General features: G+C 36.3%; 1 protein-coding gene across 4 annotated transcripts in view; it reads right to left on the bottom strand.

Annotated features, from left to right (window-relative positions):
* LOC149075972 (uncharacterized) overlaps positions 1–19,768 on the bottom strand; it is a 130,680-nt gene extending 110,912 nt beyond the window's left edge. For 2 of the 4 annotated variants that reach the window (XM_089243492.1, XM_089243493.1), the window contains exon 1: positions 19,415–19,626. In XM_089243492.1, the coding sequence (XP_089099618.1) occupies positions 19,415–19,536 (122 nt within the window). In that variant the 5' untranslated portion in view covers positions 19,537–19,626. Of the gene's footprint in view, positions 1–19,410 lie in introns of all 4 variants that reach the window. The other 2 variants (XM_089243490.1, XM_089243491.1) reach the window with 2 other exon arrangements.
* Between the last annotated feature and the right edge of the window lie 812 nt (positions 19,769–20,580).

Below are 20,580 nucleotides of genomic sequence, written 5' to 3'. Positions count from 1 at the left end.
CTAAACGTCATAACGTTTGAACTAACAATCTTTCGGGCGTGAAATGAGTTTTGTCGGTCGGTCGTGTTTGTCAATTGCATTAACTTGATAACATTTTCTTTTCCTTGCGCTCGTCTCGATTTACACTTTTTTTTTTGTTCTTGTATCCTTGAGATTTCTTTTTTTCAAACTTATTCTCTGTGATATGGCTTTATCCGAACCAGGGAGTAAACGATTTCAGAGCAGTGGCGTCTCAATGTTCGGGCCAACTGGACCCTGCCTTGGGCCCCCCTCAACCGACTCAAATTATCTATGATTTTTATACATTCTTGAAACTTTTACTAAATTTTCATGTTATTTCGCTATTAGTAGTTTGAATTATTGTTCTGTTACTAGAAGACATTTTTATAGAAGCTGGAAAGGGTATCCAAGAATGAGCGGGCTCTTAGGTTCTACAACTCTTCCAGATACAGCACCACTTCCGATATGGTTTTCCTCAATTTATCTAGAGTATTTCTCCGCGTATTTAATATTGTAATCTCTTCTATATTTAGTATCATATACTGTCTGGAATATCAGTATAAATATAACTTGGATTTATTTAATTATATGGGTAGAGAATACCAATTAATACAAGATATACAGAAGACTGGATGTTGTGAAGATAATAAATAATCTCAAATAATAAATATCTTCACAACATCCAGTCTTCTGTATATCTTGTATTAACAAGTGGAGAGCGACATTCATGTCACAATACCAATTAATACTTCTTAATCGTACACATTCCTTTGCGGAATTTCTAAGGAATTGGTATATGTCGGGACGTGTGTTCTGAGTTGTTGCCGTCGAATCGAGCAAGACCAAGCTCTGTTGACTATTGCGATGTGAACTCTTTGCCCCAGTGAGGTTGGTTGTGCAAATCGTTAGGTTCTGAGTGTAATGTGTTGTCTCTAGGATATTTATGTTGCCAGAGTTGTGAAATAATAATATCAACTGTGTTCGTAAGTCGAATCGGAGATGCCCACGACAAAACTAGAAAGAATGAGAAGTATTTCGATTGATTTTTTTTTTTTTTTGCAAATTACTTCAATATTTTTAAAACAAATTTAGTTAGAATTAAGATTCTAAATGTTTTTTGTTCATTAATGATTTGGAGTTTTATCATTTGTCTATGATGAGGATCATCGCGTCGTTGGTTTTAGAATGTCCTTAATGAACTGATGTTATTTACTATTTTAAAGCAAATTAAACAATGTTTCCTCAGGGCTCACCTTTACGAGACAAGGAGCCCCGTACGAAAATAATAGCGTGGCCAGAAGCGTCAAAAGAATTTCGGGGCCTCTCCACCACCGATTTTATAAATTTTTTTTAGTAGGGAAAGAAAGGAAGCTAGAATTTTAGAAAAATTATGACATGAACGGAAACGAAAGTCCTCAATCTATATCGAGTATAGCCGTGATAGTAGAGATAAACTCTTACAAGGTAATTAGTTGCCTTAACGTGGTCTAAAGTTCAACTATATACAAACATAATACGTCCAAAAATAAAGTTCCCAAATAGGATATGGTAGGCTATGTCATTTCCTCTCACACAAGATGATACACAACAAAAACCCCTCTAATCTGAATTCCATGGATCACCGATGGTATGAATGCCCTAGCATTTCAACAAAAGAGAACGGCCTTCAACCATTTCTTAGAAAATAATAACACAAACACACAAACACAAAAAAAAAAAAAGTGAAGCATCATCTCTCTGAAGCTATTGCTTACCACATCAAAAGTTCTTAAATACACACAAATGAAAGAAAAACACACACAAAAAAAACGTTATTTTTTTGTTTGCTTGATTACTGTTGTGAAGTCGAAAAAAACAACACAAGGGAATGACATTAACAGAAAAAATGATCCTCGAAACAAAGATAGATGATCTCTAGAGTATCTTCTTTAGTGACGAAATACGCGCGGTGGTTGAAAACGACTGGCTAAGAACTTGTTGGCTCAATTCCATCAATTTTTCTATCTCTGTTCTTCCTGTGTGTGTGTATATATATATATACTATATCAGTGTAGAAAATGGCGTCTCTTTATCAATTTACCCACGTGAATGAACGGAGTAATACTCCAGAGAGATGTTAAGAGTTCTCTCTTATACGTCTCGCGTTATTTTTCTTTAGCTGATCTAAAACTAGCCACTGGAATTCACATGGGCACGAATTCAATTTTTTGTTTTACTCTCGTCTCTTTTTTTCTTGTGGATGTTATCACCCTTGATAACCTGCTGTCGTTGCTCCCATTTAACCCCGTATACAAAGTATATAAATAAGTAACAAAATGAAAAAAAATAATTGAAAGTGGATAACACTGGCGGCTTGAATATTTAATTTCTTTTTTTGATTGAGTGAAGTGTATTTAGCAGTTGAAGTAGGAGGAGGGCTGCGTGTTATCACTGTGTAAGTAATTTTAGAGACTGGAACTGATTTTTTCTTTGAAGGAGAGATAAATATTTTTTTTGGAGGAGGTACACATGTGCTGCACTTTCTTTGTTTTAGACACTCTTGACGTTGAATTATTCCGGTCTTTTAATAGGACTGAGATAGGATTATCCGCTTTGGAATGCTGATTATTTTGTCAAAGAGTTGTTAACTTCATCATTAAAATGAAATTTCTTACAGGGGTGCAGTAGCCCAGGTCGATAAGATACTCGAATAAAATACCAAAGGATGTTTAGAGGTGTCGTCTAATTGCTACCGCAGTGAGTCCCCCAAAGATGCTTATATTAAATATTATGCTTTTTTTAACAACAGGACTCAGATTACATGATTAAAGGGATTTTAAGGATATGAAATGGATAAAATATGATATTTTTGCATTATGGCTATTGATAGAATTGCGATAAAAAACATAGTATGGATTTATTCATCATCATGTATATGACATTTGAATTGCAGTAACTTGTAAGAATATTGCTGAGATGCATTAAAAACGTACAATAACATAAAAATGCTGCATAAAAAAATTGATTAAGAATTCAAAAAGAAATAAAAACACGAAGTTAAAATAAGCATAAAACGTAATTTAAACACAGAAATTTATGATAAAAGTTTGTAATGAATGGAAAAATGTTTCTGGTCGTGGTCTGGGTGTAAAATCTTATGGTCGCTACTATATATTAATTGTGTTTCATAATAATATTACAATCATAATTATGATTTATTAACAACTGACTATAATAGCCGGCGTTGCCCAGGTTTTCTCAACATGCTGCGAGCATTGAAGAAATGACAAACCATTGTAACGGAATAAACATGTCTGAGGCGTATTGTTAGGGCATCATGGTGAATAAAGTAAACATTCCGAAAGTCATTGGAGCGCGGTAGCCCGGTCGATAAGATACTCGCCTAAAGTACCAAAGGGTGTTTAGAAGTGTCGCGAGTTCGTTACCCGGTTCGTCCTTGTCAGAAAACTTTCCTGACGCAGGGGTACAACAGAATCGGCGACAAGACCACAGAAAAAATGGCTACCGCAGGGAATTCCCCATCGAGGGGTTAGCGCACCAATCTCTTGATGAGTATAAAAACAAGCCTGCCGTTCGGAATCGGCAATAACGTGTAGGTCCCGGTCTAATTAGCCCTCGTGCGCAGGAAATGACCGTGGTGTGACAAAATTGATCAATGATCAAATTTCTTCCGAAGACAGGGTTCCAAAGTGTCGTCCTCAAAAAATTATGAAAAAAATGTAAGTACATTCGTTTTACCTAGAAAGACATAAAAACAATAAAATTAGCGGCCGAATGCAATTACTAAAGCCAAAAAAAATTATTAGAAATGACAGCAGTGTTGGCTACTCATCGCCTCTCGCGCGTCTTGGCGTTATCTATAAAGAACTTCTTTTCACTCACTCACACACACACTCTAGCTCTCCTTTTTTTTTTCTCTTCCTTTGTCTGTGCTGCACCTGATCGCGTGTTTGAATGACGCACTTTAAGGTTGCGGGATTTTTAGATTCTTTCCTGGCTTCAATTGGCGTTCAAAATATTAATATTTAAATATTTTTTTGAGTAATCCTTATAATTTCACCGATTTTTTTAAATATTTTTCTGCATATTTAAATGTGTAGATTCAAAGGCAATTTTTCACGTTTTCTTTGAAGACGTTGCCTTGGGACCCTTTTCTTGTTAGTATAGTGCACGCCGCTTATCGCGGGAACATAAGAAATTGGAGTTTTCGGTAGCATTAACCGATTGATAACTATATCCAAAAAAATTGTGGTTATAAGTTCAATGACCATGTGTCCCGTTTTGTCGGATGTGACTTGTGAAAACGGGACAACTCAGTTTTTTCCCTCCACGTATAACTGGTTTGAAAATATTAAATCGTGCCAGTTGTTATTTTTTATTACGTTGTGGTATATAGAATAGAATCCCCCCCCCCAAGCTTTTTTTTATTTATAAATCGTGAGGAGATGGAACTGTCCAATGTGTATTACGAATTTTACGGTAATTCTTTTGAATTAACCGTGCATTCCGTCAATTCCTTGTGAAAGTCTTTCGACAAAAGATACCGTGAATGTGATCAGTTGAAAGAAAACTGTCCACGAACCGAAGAAAGGGACTTTTTTAAGCAACTAGATACTTTGTCAGTCGGGCAAGCGTACATTTAACTCTTTAAGTGGTTTTTAAAATTTTTCTGATCCGTATTATAACTGACGCATTGGAAATAAAAGCGTATTAAGAACCCGAGATACTTCGGATTGACTGAAATAAAGCTCATCAAGTTTGACGAGACATCTCTGGATTGCCGCTATTAGGGTTAAGGCCGATGCACACTACACAGACGGGACGTGATTTTACTCATGTCAGAAACATTATGAATTCTGATTCTGGAATATCAGAGACGGTAAATTCTGATGTTACATCATGTCAGTGTAGTGTGTGCTTTGGCCTCTAGATGGAGCCGGCATATGTCAGGGTTGCCATATCGATGCTTTTTTCCGACAGTGGGCCTCAGAGACGCTAATAACGTTTGTGTGAAGACCACAGCTTTAAAATGCTTCATCAATACCTGTATAATGCAACTTTATAAAATCTCTCTCTCTCTCTCTCTCGCTTAACGTGTCATATCTTCCAATATTCTCAGCCATGTAAATTTACCTTCTCTTAATGGTCACCTCTGTAAAGGACAATTTTTTTCGTCGTCCGGACTACTCTCCTGCTCGTGCACGTTTGTTCACCTGTATTGAAGAAACACCTCTCTGAAGAGCCGGCTTTCTTGGAAATGGTGGGTATTCTCTTAGATTGACTATTAACGATACCCAGTTATCAAAATTCTATACGAAAGATAATTTTTCAAATTCACTTATCTTACTCAATGATCTATTTCATGTAAATTTGTCTTCGGTATGTATCCGATTTCATCAGATCGCTTTCAAAAGCATCCATAAATGAAGATACTTACGACATGCATTCTCTGATATCCGGCAACGTTTCAAACATAAAATAAATTTTTTATATTTTATTTTACTAATGTTAATTTGTAAGCAGTGTTCAAGAATATCATCCTCTGATCATTAACTCCCCGTGACTTATCTTCATATAAAAGTAGAAGAGGAAATGCACCCATCGAAGGGGCATTTTAACGAGCAAATCGCTCGCCTAGTTGAGGTTTCGAAGAAAAAAGTTTGAGCCTCTCAAAAAAAACCCAGAAATTATCATCCAAAAATATCACTTCACCCCACTATTCGGAGTTGAATCGTTGAAAGCTCTGGTGTGTTTCTCCTACAAAAGATCTTTCCTCCATCTCTCATTCTCACGTTTGGATTGTTAGGAACACTCTTGTCTGTTTGCGCTTTTTCTCCGCCTCATTATTTATGTGTTGCACCTCCCGACACTTCTCGAAGTAACCAATTGACTGACTAATGACTGTAGACTCGACGAGACGTTAGATAGTTTGTGTATATCAACATTATATGACGTTTCTTTTAAGTTTTTTGTAGATTATCTAAGTTGCGCGCAGTGCCGTCTTAACGCATGGGCCTACCCGGGCACGGCCCAGGGGCCTCAGGAGAAGAAGGGCCTCACAAAAATGAGATTTGGTTGAAATTTACCTGGTAGGGCCTCAGAAAATCCACTTGGCCCGGGGGCCCATGGTGCTCTTAAGACGGCCCTGGTTGCGCGATCGAATGAAACCCGTTGGAGTGGATTTTTATCCAGACGGGGGAAAAAAAAGTACCTCATCTCATTCAATCTCATGGCGTAGCAGCATTCAATAAAACGATTTATAAGGAGGTCACAGTTTCGTTCGGAAGCCTTCAGACATGCACAAACCTTTTTAAAGAGTAGTCAGACATTATCCTTGAATATAGACTTTGTTGGGTTCACGGCAATGACTCATTGGGCGGCAAGCTTCATATAAACGAAGGTTTTCAACAGTTGGCTGATGCGAAGATTAATTTAGGAAAGAAAGAAAATGCAACTGGCCTTGCTGGGAATCGAACCCACGTCCCCTCACTTGAGCGTCCTAGACTGCACTCCGTTCGGTGCATGCTAGCTCTGAGGAAAAATTGATATTCGTTGTCTTTGTAATCCAGTGCGTTCACCCGGCAAGTGAGAGGACGGGGATTCGATTCCCCGCAAGGTTCTTTCTTGAATTCATCTTCTCATCAGCCAGCTTTTGCAAACCTTCGTATGGATAGCGGAGGGTGACATCATCCTTGGATAATGTCACTTCGTGTAGCCATCGTTTTATAATGCTTCAGTATGACATAATCTTTTCTCAAGACGCTGTTCGTCTTCATGCTTTCTTGGCTATTTTTTCAGAAGGCCTGAATGAAAGTCACATTGTGACTGATTGGGGGTATTGCCCTACGGGTACGCGGCAATTTTACGCGTTACTCGCGCGACTGATAAACTATCCATTCATAACAAACGACGACTAAATTATTAATTAATTTTTTATTTGTAAAAAAATACCACAAAAATTTGTCTAAGAATTTTCTTAGTATTTAAAAAGTTTTTACAAATACTAAAAATTATTTGGTTTGATAAATTTTAAAAAGTTTTTACAAAGTTTATCAAACAAAATAATTTTTTTGCAAATTGGAAAAATAAATACAGAGCTATACTAGCGTAAAAATAATTTACTGATCATTTCCTTTTTCGATAGATAGCAGCACTTTTTTCTGAATATGGGAGAAATTTTGTCAAACGGGAAATTTTTGACTGAAATTTTAGTCAACAGGTTACCATCACTGCTCAGATACCTCGCTACTGGAAGCAGATTCTAGTCATTGGAGGAAAAGTCGCCGGTCGTCGCCTTTACCTTTTGTGCGTACAGTATAATTAATTATCCAACAATAGGATCTTGATACCATGCAACTTGAGCTACCCAAGTCAAGCATACGGGGGGAGATGGGGGGGGGGGGAGACACAACACTTGGCCGATTAGAATATGGTTATAAAGCCGAGGTTTCCAACGTAAAATCTCTCCTGGAACCCTTGATCGTTAAGGCTGTTCTGCTAAACACTTTTCTACGAAACCCAATCAAATCTTGAATATTTCTCGCCTTCGTCGTCTGATATTTCTCTAATGTACTGGTTGTTCCGCGGAGTACAAAGGAATGATTTCAGGTAAAAAACAAAATTTCTGTGCGATTCGGCCTTTCTTGAATTCTTTCCTTCGGGGGGGAGGGGGGCTTGAAATTACTGTTTATCATCCAAATTGTCCGAATTCGTTTAAACGGTACTTTCTTCGTCAAAATTCAAAATAAAGAACAGCATCAGTAATTAGAATTGTTTTATCATTTGCAAGGTCCCAGATTTTCCGGATTTTTAAGGGCTCTGTGACATTTGTGTGGATGTGCGGAACAACAAAATAGCTCTCATGGAATCTCAGAAATCTTTAAAGAAAAAAGGGAGGGGACGGTTGTCTCAGGACCATATTCACCGGCATGGTTTAAACTGTACTCACAATTTTTGGATAAAAGATCAACATAGATTGGTTGAAAACCTGAATTTAACCAATCCGTGTCGATCTGTCATCAAAATATTGTGACTAGTTTAAACCAGTGATTCCTAAAGTGGGGGGGTTAACGTCCGCTGGGGGGGGGGGGCAATGGACTGTTCCGGGAGCGGTAAAAGCAACGGGTATAGCATAGGATTCTATGGGTTAGATTGCGTTGGGGGAGCTGGGAGAAAAAAATTTGTGAAGGGGCGATGGGACAAAAAAAAGTTGGGAACTATGGTTGCCGTATCGATTAGTCATGATGGTTTTACGCAGCTTGCCTAATGAGTTATATCGGCAAATCCCCCAAAGTTTTCCTGGGTGTCTCGCGGTTTCTCCAGTTTCTCCAGCTTGCCTAATGAGTTATATCGGCAAATCCCCCAAAGTTTTCCTGGGTGTCTCGCGGTTTCTCCAGCTTGCCTAATGAGTTATATCGGCAAATCCACCAAAGTTTTCAATTCAAGATGTGTCTACCTGAATGTCTATGGTAGGAGTGCACTATCTTATCGGTCCTCGGACCAGATTTGGCATACTGCGCCCGAGTGGTGCAGTGGTAAGATGCTGCAGCTGTGCAGTCGTGTGGGAATCATGCTGGACTCCCACCCTGAGAATCCAGGATTGACCCCCATTGACGGCACAGTGGTGGCTGGCTGAAATTGTTTTTCTGCTGTTTTCCAGCTTCGAGGCGCAAATGCGAGTCGGTGTCCCGTTTGAAAAAGTCTCTCCGTGGACAGCAGGCAGACCTACAACACGATACTCACATAACATGAAAATTCAAACATCTCCATCTTTCCTTCAGAACATGTAAGGCAGATGGCAGCATGAACACGAAACAAGCGCAACTCAACAACATAAATACGCTAGGACCTCACTTACACCCAGAACACACATTGCGGTATGTGCGATTCGTTAGACATTCCGTAGAGGAATGTGTACGAGCTGCATGTTCTGTTAAGTAGTGGTAAGATGCTCGTCTACCGTCATGGAGGGTACCGTCAGATTTAGGGTTTGATCCCGGGGAAAAACGCAGATAACAAGTTCTTTCCCTATCGATCCTGACGTAGATGGTTAGATCCAACTCCTCTATGGTGATATCGCTAAAGTTTGTGAACGGGCAAGTAGTAGGTATGCTATACTGCTGCCACTCGTGAGCCAGAAACAGGTATTATTCTCTCGTATTTGTCAAACTGAATGTTTATTTCATGAATTAAAGTTTAATCCACTGCGATTTGCAGTAGCGCTTCATATCCCGCTCTTGATGATTTTTTAGTGATAAATGACAACTTTAGTGGCAATGTCCCGTATTTCGAATAGGAATCTCTCTATTAATCACAAATACATTTTCATATTTTTCCTCAAAAATATATGGTCAACCTAGGTATAATCAGATAGTGTGTACTGATACCTTTTTTTCGGAACATGTTTCGCGTGCCGAATGGGACTCTCTAAGGATAGGCCAGAGGTTGTGTGTGCAACCCTTATCTATAGTAACTTTTCCAACAAACGCAAATACATTCTAGATTCTTAATAGATTTTTCATTTGATCCTGCCACACCAGTACATATTTCGCTCTTCTCATTTAAAGCCATTCAAATGGGTTTCATTTGATCTTGATCAAACCATATGCGTTTATGCTTTAATAATTCTGAAACGCTAGCCTTTAAACGGAAATGCCTAAATTCCTTAGACTGACATTTTCAGCGGCAAATACCCACAAAACATGTCGAATTTTTCCTTACCAAGGTAAAGAAAGGAAATATTGTGATATTTGCATTTAAAAGGGGAGAAGGTCTTATTTTAACCTCGAAGACAATAGGACCGGTAAGACCTGAGGTCAAAAAAGACTTTTCTTTTTTTAAAAAGAAAGCGATCTACTTTCTTATACTCTATAGAAGAAAGACATGAATGAAAGAAGCTGCCCATTTGTGCTCTGCTGGTTTAAGATTCTACATGTGAGGATGGATACAAGTGGAAAAAAAATACGATGTGTGAGAGAGAGAGAAGAGATATTGCATTTCACGAAACACTCTATCGCGTTGCAAAGAAACATATTTTCTGGTAATAAAAAACCGTCGTGGAAACACTATACCTTCAACAACAAGGTTATGAATTACTGTGTGATTTCCCCTCTTATATATACAGTATAGCTGATCGCCGCACCCTCGCTTTACATTATGTAACTCGTGAGCATATTTACGTCCCCATTTATCTCAATTGTTGCCGGGTTATTTTTTTTTTTTTATTTTTTTTTTTTTTTTGCCTTATGCAGGAATGAGGGGTCCACAATAGCCGCTTCGTATACTGCCGGTCACTCTTTGACAATGGAGTTTGACAACTGAACAAGGAAAGGTTCAGGTATATACAGTATGTACTTGCAGAGGAAAAGCTGAAACTTCGAGACGTGTATTATAGAGAATAAATTCAGCTATTTCGAGTCAACATGCTTGATAGAAATGTATATAGACTGCATCTACGAGTGTATACAGTTGATCCCGCTAATAACGTTCCTTCCTAGAACGTTTTCACTATTAGTACGACTTATTTTCGTGGTCCAGACTCTTACTAATACTCATCGAGATTCCCTGTTACAGTGTTTTACCGCTGACAATGTTTTTCCCGACGGTTTTCTGAAAACGGTGTAAGCGGGAGATCCACTTTAGTCACAGGAAGTAGATAGTAGATAGTGATTTGTAAATGCTGCACCTTAGAATAAAACCCTTCACGGTCAAGGAAACCACGAGGTATTTCAGGGATGAAATTGAACGTAGTTAATTAAGTTCAGAAATATTAAATTCACATTCAGAAGAATGCAATATTCAATCGATTTTCGATCAGTATGATAATATTACATAGATCGAAACATTTTGGGGTGTAGTAGAATCTCACCTAGATTAAAAAAGTTCCAAAAGAGTGCCAAACGATAATTAATATTCTCATTTCCGAGGGCGAGACTCCAACAGTTGGAAACAGACAGGGCCTCTGGTTTGCTTCACATATGTGAAAAAGGCTTAATGTTTTACAGTATTAAAGCCACAAGACAATGAAAGATGGAGCTTGCTTAAAGCTCTTATTTGAGGGTCTGACAAAAGTCCTGGCGTAGGGAAAACGATGGAAAGATGTTGGGACCATGGCCATTTTTTCAACCTAATAACCGTCTATTATAGTATGTATTACAGTACAGTAGAGGTTTCCAATGTTAAAGCTCCTTAAACACTTAATAGGCATGAAGCTGTTCCGTGGGACCCTTGATATGGTTATGAGTCTGTTCTATGGAACCCAAAAGGTTTTGAATACGTCTTATAAACAGGGTGCCAAGGTTGCCTTAACATCAACATGGAATGACGGGCAAAATGCCATGTTGAGGCACCAACTTATTTTCGCAAATCCTAGTGCCAGATCTCATCACTCTGGAGGCCTCTGGGCCGTGCTCGGGTGTGTGCCTATGCATTAAGGCGGCCGTGGATGCAATAACTTGAACACAGACGAATAAAACGTGAAGCGACTCAGACTAAAAAGACAGTCAATTCGAAGCTACACAGTGCATAATTCTCTGGAGGCTGCCAAATGTTTTCACAATTGGGTCTTGTTTTGACGGATGGTCACAAGTGGGAAATTTCTCGTATGCTTTGCTCTTAAACATTACTTTGAAGAAAAAACCGGCAGGAATTGAAATTGGCAGAAAGTCATTGATTGCAGTGTGATAAAGTCTTTCTCGAATTCTCGAAACGGCTCAAACGTCTTCAGTCAGGTGTTACTGTAATCTGAAAATTAAAATTTTATCCGAAAACCGTTTAAAAAAAAAACAGCAAAATAATATTGTGAGAGGATTCTCCTACCTTGGGAGTAACACAATAGCGTGGTTGAGTGTTCACCCTCTTGAAGGATCCGCGGTTCCCTTTGGCCTCCCAGACTTCCTGCAGCTCATTATTATGTAAGGGCATACAGTATAATAAATAATATTTCTCTTCTCTCTCTGTTCCCCTTTCTTTGAAAACTTTAACACAAGATATCCCTACTTTTTGAATTCGCATTTTTTTTTTCTCTTCTTCTCCTTTAACAAGAGTCTCACGCCTCTCCCTTTAAGAAGAAATAATAAGGAAAAATTCACTTTAAAGAACATTCAAACCGCAGACAATTTTTTTTTCCTTCTACTGTATGGTGTCTATTGTATTTTTTGTTGTACAGATAGATCCATGGTGGTGGTGAGGCCACGAGTACATTCGATATAGTAAAATGGGAGAGGGGGGGGACCTAAACCCTCTCGAATGCTTCCGAATTCTAACGACGATTCTTATTGCCTAAAGGTCGAAGGCTATACATGTTCTAAAACCAATTCAAGAAAAGCCGAATCAGGAAAAAAAAATTGATTTATGAAAGGCAATTTTTTATTCCATGAATACAAAATTTTCGATTTTCTGTCGCTGAAAATTGTTGAGGTGGGACAAGGGACAATACATACTAGAAATCTTCCTTGTTCATTCATCCCTTTGTACAATCAGATTTTGTCCGGGTGGTGGATTTCGTCCCCCCCCCCTTTATCCCCCCTCCTTAAATTTGCATATTTAAGTAATCCTTATATGCAAATAATAGCTGCAAACGCGCAGATTTTCTCGTGTGAAGTTGGGTGTGGACAACACCGTCTATGTGAAAACTTCCCGAACCGTTTCTGTGTTTGTAAAATTTAATAATTCACTGTTAGTTCCCTCCTCTATTCCATACATTTTGAAATATTCATCGAATACTCTTACGGATCCCGGCAGAAATGGTATAAATGATTGACAGACCCTACTGATGACTAATGCAAATAAAAATCAATATAGAGAAACGGTATTTTATTTATTAAATCTAAAATTATTTAGCAGCTATCTGAATTGGACGAAATGTTTCGTGAAACGTCGCAATAACACTGTTTTAAAGAACTCATTCTCAAGGACACTTTTCATATGTTTGGTACAATGTTACTTTCTAGCACATTCTTTTGTCGCCTAGTTACTGGTGTCGACGACCGGTTTTGAAGTGTTGATACCGTTTAAAACAAGAAAAGCAGCTATACAGGGTGATTCAGAACTCATGGGCAAAACTTCAAGGAAATTTTCGTCGTACATTACATGGTTGTAACATAAGCAGTGAGCCCCTAGACGGTGCTGTTCTTTGCACAGGTTTTTGTCAGTTGCAGGAGGGATGAGAAAGCGGAAATGTATTTCATTCATTGTACTGTGGATAAAATGCTGCGGAAGTCCCAAGACTGTCCAAGAGTGTTTTTTGATAAGACGTGTGCCAGATAGAAAAATACGTTGAGGGATTGTAAAAGGTTGTGTTAGGCCCGTTGCGAAACGGGCTCCTTTAACAGTGGCATGAAGGATGCAGGGATGTTTGAGGATAACACAAGAAACCCATAGGCACCTATGCAAAAGTGCAACCCTCAAAGGTTTTTCGATTTGGCATGCGTCTGGTCGGAAAATACTAACTGTATAGTCTTTGGGCTTCCAGAGCATTCTAGTTGGCAGCACCGTCCCTGAAGTGCATGACCACTTTTTTGTGATTCTTGAAACTACCCATTCCTTCTGAAGCACGATGAAAATGGCGATAAATACCAAAAACAGTCTTAATGAGTGCAATGACAGCGCCGTCTAGTGGTTCACTACTTGGGTTACAGCCGTGCAATGTGCAACGATACCTGCTTGTTTTGATGTGTTCTATCACTCCTTGAAGTAGCGTAGAGGACTATCACTCCTTTTGATAACTTCTGCGTCACCCTGTATTATGGACGCCACATCTGAAGAACCCCTCAGACCTTTCACGGGCTCTTCTAAATTTCTGGCATAAAGAAAAAGATGGTAACTGTCCCGGGCCCCACCACTGCGCCCCTGTCAGCCCCACCTTTGTAAAGGACATGCCCTGTATATGAAGTATACAATCATCTTCATGAGCTACCCTTATTAAAATAAGTTAATAAAACTTTGTTTTTTCATTTCGAAAATTTGCGTTTGAACAAAATTTGATTACGAGACACTCTTTCCCTCTTTCCACTCATATAAAAAAGTGAGGAGGCAAAAAAAAACTCAACAGGAATAACTATAAAATAACTCACCAAAGAATGATAACCACATAAATGGAAAAATTAGGTAGGGGGTAAATGACAATTTATAGTATATTTTAGTGCCACCTATGTATAATACATGACACCTCAAACACGCCTACAAAAAAAAAATAGTCCGGTATTTTTTCTTATTTTTTAGTGCAAACGTTGGTGCAAACGTTGTACGCGTGTAAAATTTATTAATTTCAATTTCTTCTACAGCAGATGGTATTCACGGAAACTCATCACGACTTCTCATATTTGAGGTCCAAAGTCGAACCGAATCAGCTTTAAAAAAAAAGAGAAAACGAGCCTCGCTTTTTCTCCTCTCGTTTCAGTTCACCTTTTCCAATAGAATAATTGCTATTTTCCACTCTGATGAAAAGTAATTTTTCCTCGCCTCCATTTGCACAATTTGTTAATGGACTTCTTCGAGCAAAAAGATGATGATGAGGACGATGCCACCACCATACTCTGAGGAGATGATTGCGCTTCTCAAAGCTATATATCATTCTATTTCTATCTTCTTCTTTTTTTTTCACCAAGTCACTCATTAATTCACTCTCATGACACAGACAAATAGGGATGATACAAAACTGTTAATGAGTCCCATGTGTAGTGCCTAATGTTCTACCATCTAGGATCATCTCGCGAGGTTGAATTGAGAAGCGTATGTTATCTGAACTGAAATGGATTCAAGTCTCTCTTAGGGGATGATAGAGACGACCAATAGCCTGACCGGATTCTGGATTTAATCCTTGTCCAACGAAAATGGCTTTTTATATCACTCCTTAAGTTATTTTTATTTTTCTTGCGTTCTTTCGAGAGGAAACAGATGTTTTTTTGCGGATCCCAGAAGACATTTATGAGCTCTCGAGAGCTGAAATACGATTTGCATATGGTAAGGATATGTCCTTATTTCGAAATCAACAACTTCTCCCACGCGTTCGATGTTCCCAGTAATGTTTGGTGACCCATATAAACACTTTAGAACAAAGATGTTACAGTTTGAATTTTCCAGTCAATTAAAAAACTGCTTATTGAGAAACCACGGACTTTCACACGGGGTATATGTCGATCTTCACGTCGTATTTAATCGATTTAAATTTATATTCCCTATAAATTGGTCTTATACAGTAACTGGATACCTAAGATTTCTCTCTTCCCCCTTAGGATATGGAAATTAATTTCCACACTATGCTGAAAACGAAATGAATGGGTGTCGTAAGACGTCTTTTTTTTTGTTTAGGTTATAGTGACATTGCCACCCACAAACCGCTATCAAATTCAGAGAGTCTCGTGCAGTTATATATCATTAAATATGTCTTGAAAGTTTTAGACTATCTCTGTCGTTCCATTTACACGTAATTCGAGAATTTAACGACAAGACAGCGTTCGGGGTGTTGTGAGGATGATAGTCTCCATGACAGACTAGTAGCGTTTCAGTATTCTGAAAATTTATAGAAGAAAAGCAAAAGAAGCAGTTGTTTTAGGGGGTTAGAAAAACATTTTTTCTAACGGATAGGAAAATCTAAAATACATATTAAAAAATTACAAAATATCTCCGATTTGATAGTTGATAATAAAACTCGATTGAAGAGTTTACATGAATGTATATAAAATAATTATTACGCACACATGCGCGCAAACGTAATTAAAACAAGATTATATTGCTCTATAAAGTGTTTTAAATTGACTATTCTTCCTTGGAAAAACATTTTTTTTTAAATATTCATCGTAAAGTGCCGTGTAACGAGTTTTGAGGTATCCGAAGATCAACATTCTAGGGGAGTCTTTTTCACTGTCTTTATGGAATGCCTTTTAGCGGTAAAACACCGAATCAAAGTGTAATTAAAAAATAAATAAAATGAATTCATCTAAACTAAGGAAAGAAACGATTAAAAATGAATAAAATTTTTCAATTATTTAAAGTGTTAATGTTTGGCCCGTGCCAAAGAACCGTTGACCCACTTGATCAGATGTCACTTTCGCTGTTTCATTCTTTTTCACTGCAATAGAAATGTAGGACGAGTGGCCGCATTATTTGTACAAATGATTATTTTTCCACTTTTAATTATTTCTGTTAAAAAAAAACACTTTGTGTTCATTAAAATTATCGTATTTCTTGGCAATTCGAAATGGCACTCACGGTTTTAAAAACATGGTATTGAAGGTTTTTCCTTGAGGCTGAACTTAAAGAATTACGCCCCAGAAATTGACTATGAAGTTTTATCGTATCAGCCTAATATCTGAATACCAACTAACCAAATTACAGTTCGATTTGTCAGAATAAGTTATGAGCTAATACTTTTCGTAGATTACAAGAAAACGCTAATTAAATGCTATTTAATATTACAATCATATGGTAAAAGGCTATCATTGAACTTGTTTTTCGACCTTGGTGTTTACGTCTAGAAATACAGTAATTGAAACAGTACATTAAAGAATTAAAAATATTTTATATTAAATAAAAATATAAAATCATGTAGATTTAAATATTTTGATATAACTCGGCAATTAGATCATGAAGTGTTCGTAACAATTTGAAATCTCGCATTTGTAACCGTTCTAATTTCAGGAAATATTTATCTTGAAAAGAAAATCTTGTGAAAATTTAAGTTTGAAAATTTGTTTAATGTCTTAGTAATATCGTTTTTACATTAAAATTAATGTTATTAAATTGGCAAATATAATTTTGCTCCGTAATATACCCTGAAATGATCTTCACATATTCACTGATAAACTTTTAAAAAATGAAATATAATTAATGAATTAGACAATGAAATATTGTTAGAATAATTAGATAATGACATATTAATCAGATAAAATGTTCGTAATATTCTGAAATATCGCATTATAACAATAATATTAATTATATCATAAATTAAATTTCCCAATGAATTAATTATATTGTTTCTTGTAAGTTAAAAACTATTTTCAAAAATATATAATGAAGGATAAAAGTATTTTCGTCAGCTCTATAAATATAAATTAGTTAACAAAGAAAACAAGAATAACTATGATTTCAAATGGAATAACACAGTGAAATAACTTTATAATTTAAATTTTACTTTTATTTGTGTTAATTATTTATTTTCTTTAACTTGAGGCTTAAACAAGAAAATATTCACATTTTTAGGTTATAAAAGTGTACAAGAGCAATATTTCTTTTTCTTACCACTTTAAACAAAAATTATGTGAAACATCAGAAATTGATAGTGTTTAATATCGGCGATAAGATTTTAGTACGAGCTTAGTACACATTCAAAGCTGCATATTTAAAGGTTAAATCTGTTACTGTTATGTCCGAATTATATACATTTTTCTTTTTTATTTATATTTATTTCTTTATGCCGGAGGTAAAATTCACCATGCCACAAAAGGCACATTTTACAGGAGAGCATTTTAAATAATTTTTTAGTATGTCTATATATATTGGGAGCTCGCTTATTTTATAAAATGAATATCTCTGTTATTTATCGAACTAGAACTTGGTGTCCTATACATGTGCGTATATAGTGAAACGAAAGTGTTGTAAATTAAGCGTTATCTCAATACTGTCGGAAATTAACATAGGGGCCTTTATAAACAGGTATTATTATTATTGGTAAAAGCCACACTTAGGGGTCTGCGACGGATGCGGTTTGGGGGTCCCCGCACTTAGCAAGACAAAAGTAATAGAAGTGAAAGAAATACACATGTATATCGAATACATTTTTCTCTTAGTGAGCAAGGTGAGCTTTAAAGCTCAGACTAAATTCTGAATTAAATTCTGGAATTTTCATCAATTGTGGATTTATTTGTCTCATTAATTCTGAACTTCAATCAATTCGGGAATTTTTTTTTTCTCTCATAAATGTTGAATTTCAATCGATTCCGGAATATTTTCTCTTATTAATTCTGAAATTTCAATTTTGAGATTCTTTCCCTCATTTATTCTGGATTTTCATCAATTCTGGGCTTTTTCTTTCATTAATACTGGATTTTCCTAAAATCTGGGATTTTTCTCTCTCATTAATTTTGGATTTCTAACAATTCTGAGATTTTTTCTTTCATTAATTCTGGGATTTTTTAACATCAATATTCTGGGATTTCTTTTATCATTAATATTCTGGGATTTTTTATCATTAATATTCTGGGATTTTTTTATCATCAATATTCTGGGATTTTTTTCATCAATATTCTGGGATTTTTTATCATCAATATTCTGGGATTTTTTATCATCAATATTCTGGGATTTTTTATCATCAATATTCTGGGATTTTTATCATCAATATTCTGGGATTTTTTATCATCAATATTCTGGGATTTTTTTATCATCAATATTCTGGGATTTTTTTATCACCAATATTCTGGGATTTTTCATCATCAATATTCTGGGATTTTTTTAGCATTAATATTCTGGGATTTTGTATCATCAATATTCTGGGATTTTTTTATCATCAATATTCTGGGATTTTTTATCATCAATATTCTGGGATTTTTTATCGTCAATATTTTGGGATTTTTTCATCAATATTCTGGGATTTTTCTCTCCTTAATTCTGGGATTTTTTCCCATTAATTTTGAGTTTCATTGGTGAGTAGATATTTTCCAGCATTCATATATATTTTGCGATGATTGATAAATATTTGTATGCCTGAACTTTTAACTACGTATAAAAAAAAATCTGGGCTAAGGAGCCCCGAAATTATTTTCGCACTGGGCCCTGCGTCCGATAAGGGCGGCGCTGATTATTGACATACAGATTCATTTATAAAAGAATAGAAACATTTTATAAAAACATATGAGAAATGAAAAATATAAAACTACTAAAAGGAATCAAGAAAATGACCCAAGCTGGTACATGCAAAAAAACAAGTATGGGGGAGCAAAATAAAAAAAAATAAAGTAAAAAAATTAGCCATTAAAAATGAAAAAAAAAACAAATACAAAAGCCACAACAAACAAAATGTCCAACGAGGTGGATGAAAAAGATAACCATAAAAAATACGGATGCCAAATACATAACAATAATTTTTTGATAATTTTCTCATTTTTTTTGTACTTGTATAATGATAATAATAAATTTGATTTGATTTGATTTGAAAAAAAAAAAAATACAGCAACCCGATAAGAGCAATTAAAAAAATCAATAATTATAACAAAATACGCATATACTGCCCATAAAAAATTATGGTTGTCTCATCTAAGTATGGCAAATATACATGGAAATAAATTATTAAAATATAAATTTTATTTTTTAAATTGAAATCTATATCTACTCTGTCTAAAAAGAAGAAAAAAAAATCAATCAGGTTGGAAATTTATGAGTGAGATAATTAATAAACAAAATTTAAATTTCTCGTACTCACAAGTGCGGCCGTAATTCTCCATAAACACCAACGGCACAGTTCATAAACCAAAAGGTATCAATAACGATGATGAAAATTCCCACGTGCGATACCAGTCGTAGCGGGAAACGGAGCAGCAACATGTTTCCTCTAGGTTGGCACGAGCACGTTCTGACTATCAAGAAGTGTGTGTGTGTTGAGTATGTCTATTCCTCCTCGTGTGCGTGTGTGTGTGTTCTTTCTGGCTTCTTGTTCATCATCCGCGGCTGTTTGTGCGTGTGCATCCACCACCATCACCACCGATCTCGTTCACAAACGATCACGTCGATTCCGATCCTTTTTTTCGGAGACTGGAATATTTATTTTTTTCCCGCCCATTTATTTTTATATATTTTTATATTTATATATTTTTCCATGTTTTCTTTTATTAGTTTTTTTGTCTTGACTTTAGGAAGTTCGGCACCCAATGACCTTTGATTTGGCGACAGACTTTTTTTGTTTTTTTGCTTTTTCTTTTGCTGTTCTTTCATTCCCGCCGCCAATTTTTATATCTTGACGCAGGAAATTCCACATTATCAAAGCTAATAAAATACTCAGGGGAATAGGCGACGAAAAAGCGAGGACAACAGAGGAAATATGAGGATATATATTTCTCTCTTCTTATATATATATATATATGGGGTTTTTTTCTCCTTTATGCGTGTGAGATTTCAGCAGGTATTTATGTTTTTGTCATGAACGGCGACGAACATCTTTGGTTCCAGGGCAATTATATAGAGCGCGTTAACCCGATGGTGTGTGAATTACTCTATAATATGCAGAGAATTTTACTTGAGGCTACCGGTGTATGTTTTTACGTCACTCAAAATAAAGCTGGCTTACCATTAAGATTCAGAAATGAAACGTCAACGTTTTGGGTTTCAAAGATTGTACACAAGGCGGTTACTTAATTCTTCTTGCAGAATTTTACTGCCGCATCGTTAATTCTACAGGTGTACTACCAATTGGAAAAATGATTCAAATAACGTGTGCAGATATTCTGATATACATCATTCATATTGTAAGGAGTGTGTAGTTATTTAAAAAAAACCTCATTACCCTGTTCTCAAAAACCCAATCGCAAAGTTGTTGCTCTGTCTCTTCTGAAGCCAACAAAAATAATTCCATGTTTCTAAGTGCAATATCCG

The sequence above is a fragment of the Pholcus phalangioides genome, unplaced genomic scaffold (genome assembly GCF_987345545.1).
Source record: "Pholcus phalangioides strain wild (caught in Gottingen) unplaced genomic scaffold, Ppha-v1.0 ptg000015l_1, whole genome shotgun sequence".
In the NCBI taxonomy this organism is placed as follows: Eukaryota; Metazoa; Arthropoda; class Arachnida; order Araneae; family Pholcidae; genus Pholcus; species Pholcus phalangioides.
The sequence above is the reverse complement of the archived record's forward strand: the minus strand, read 5'-3'. Positions and strand labels throughout refer to the sequence as shown.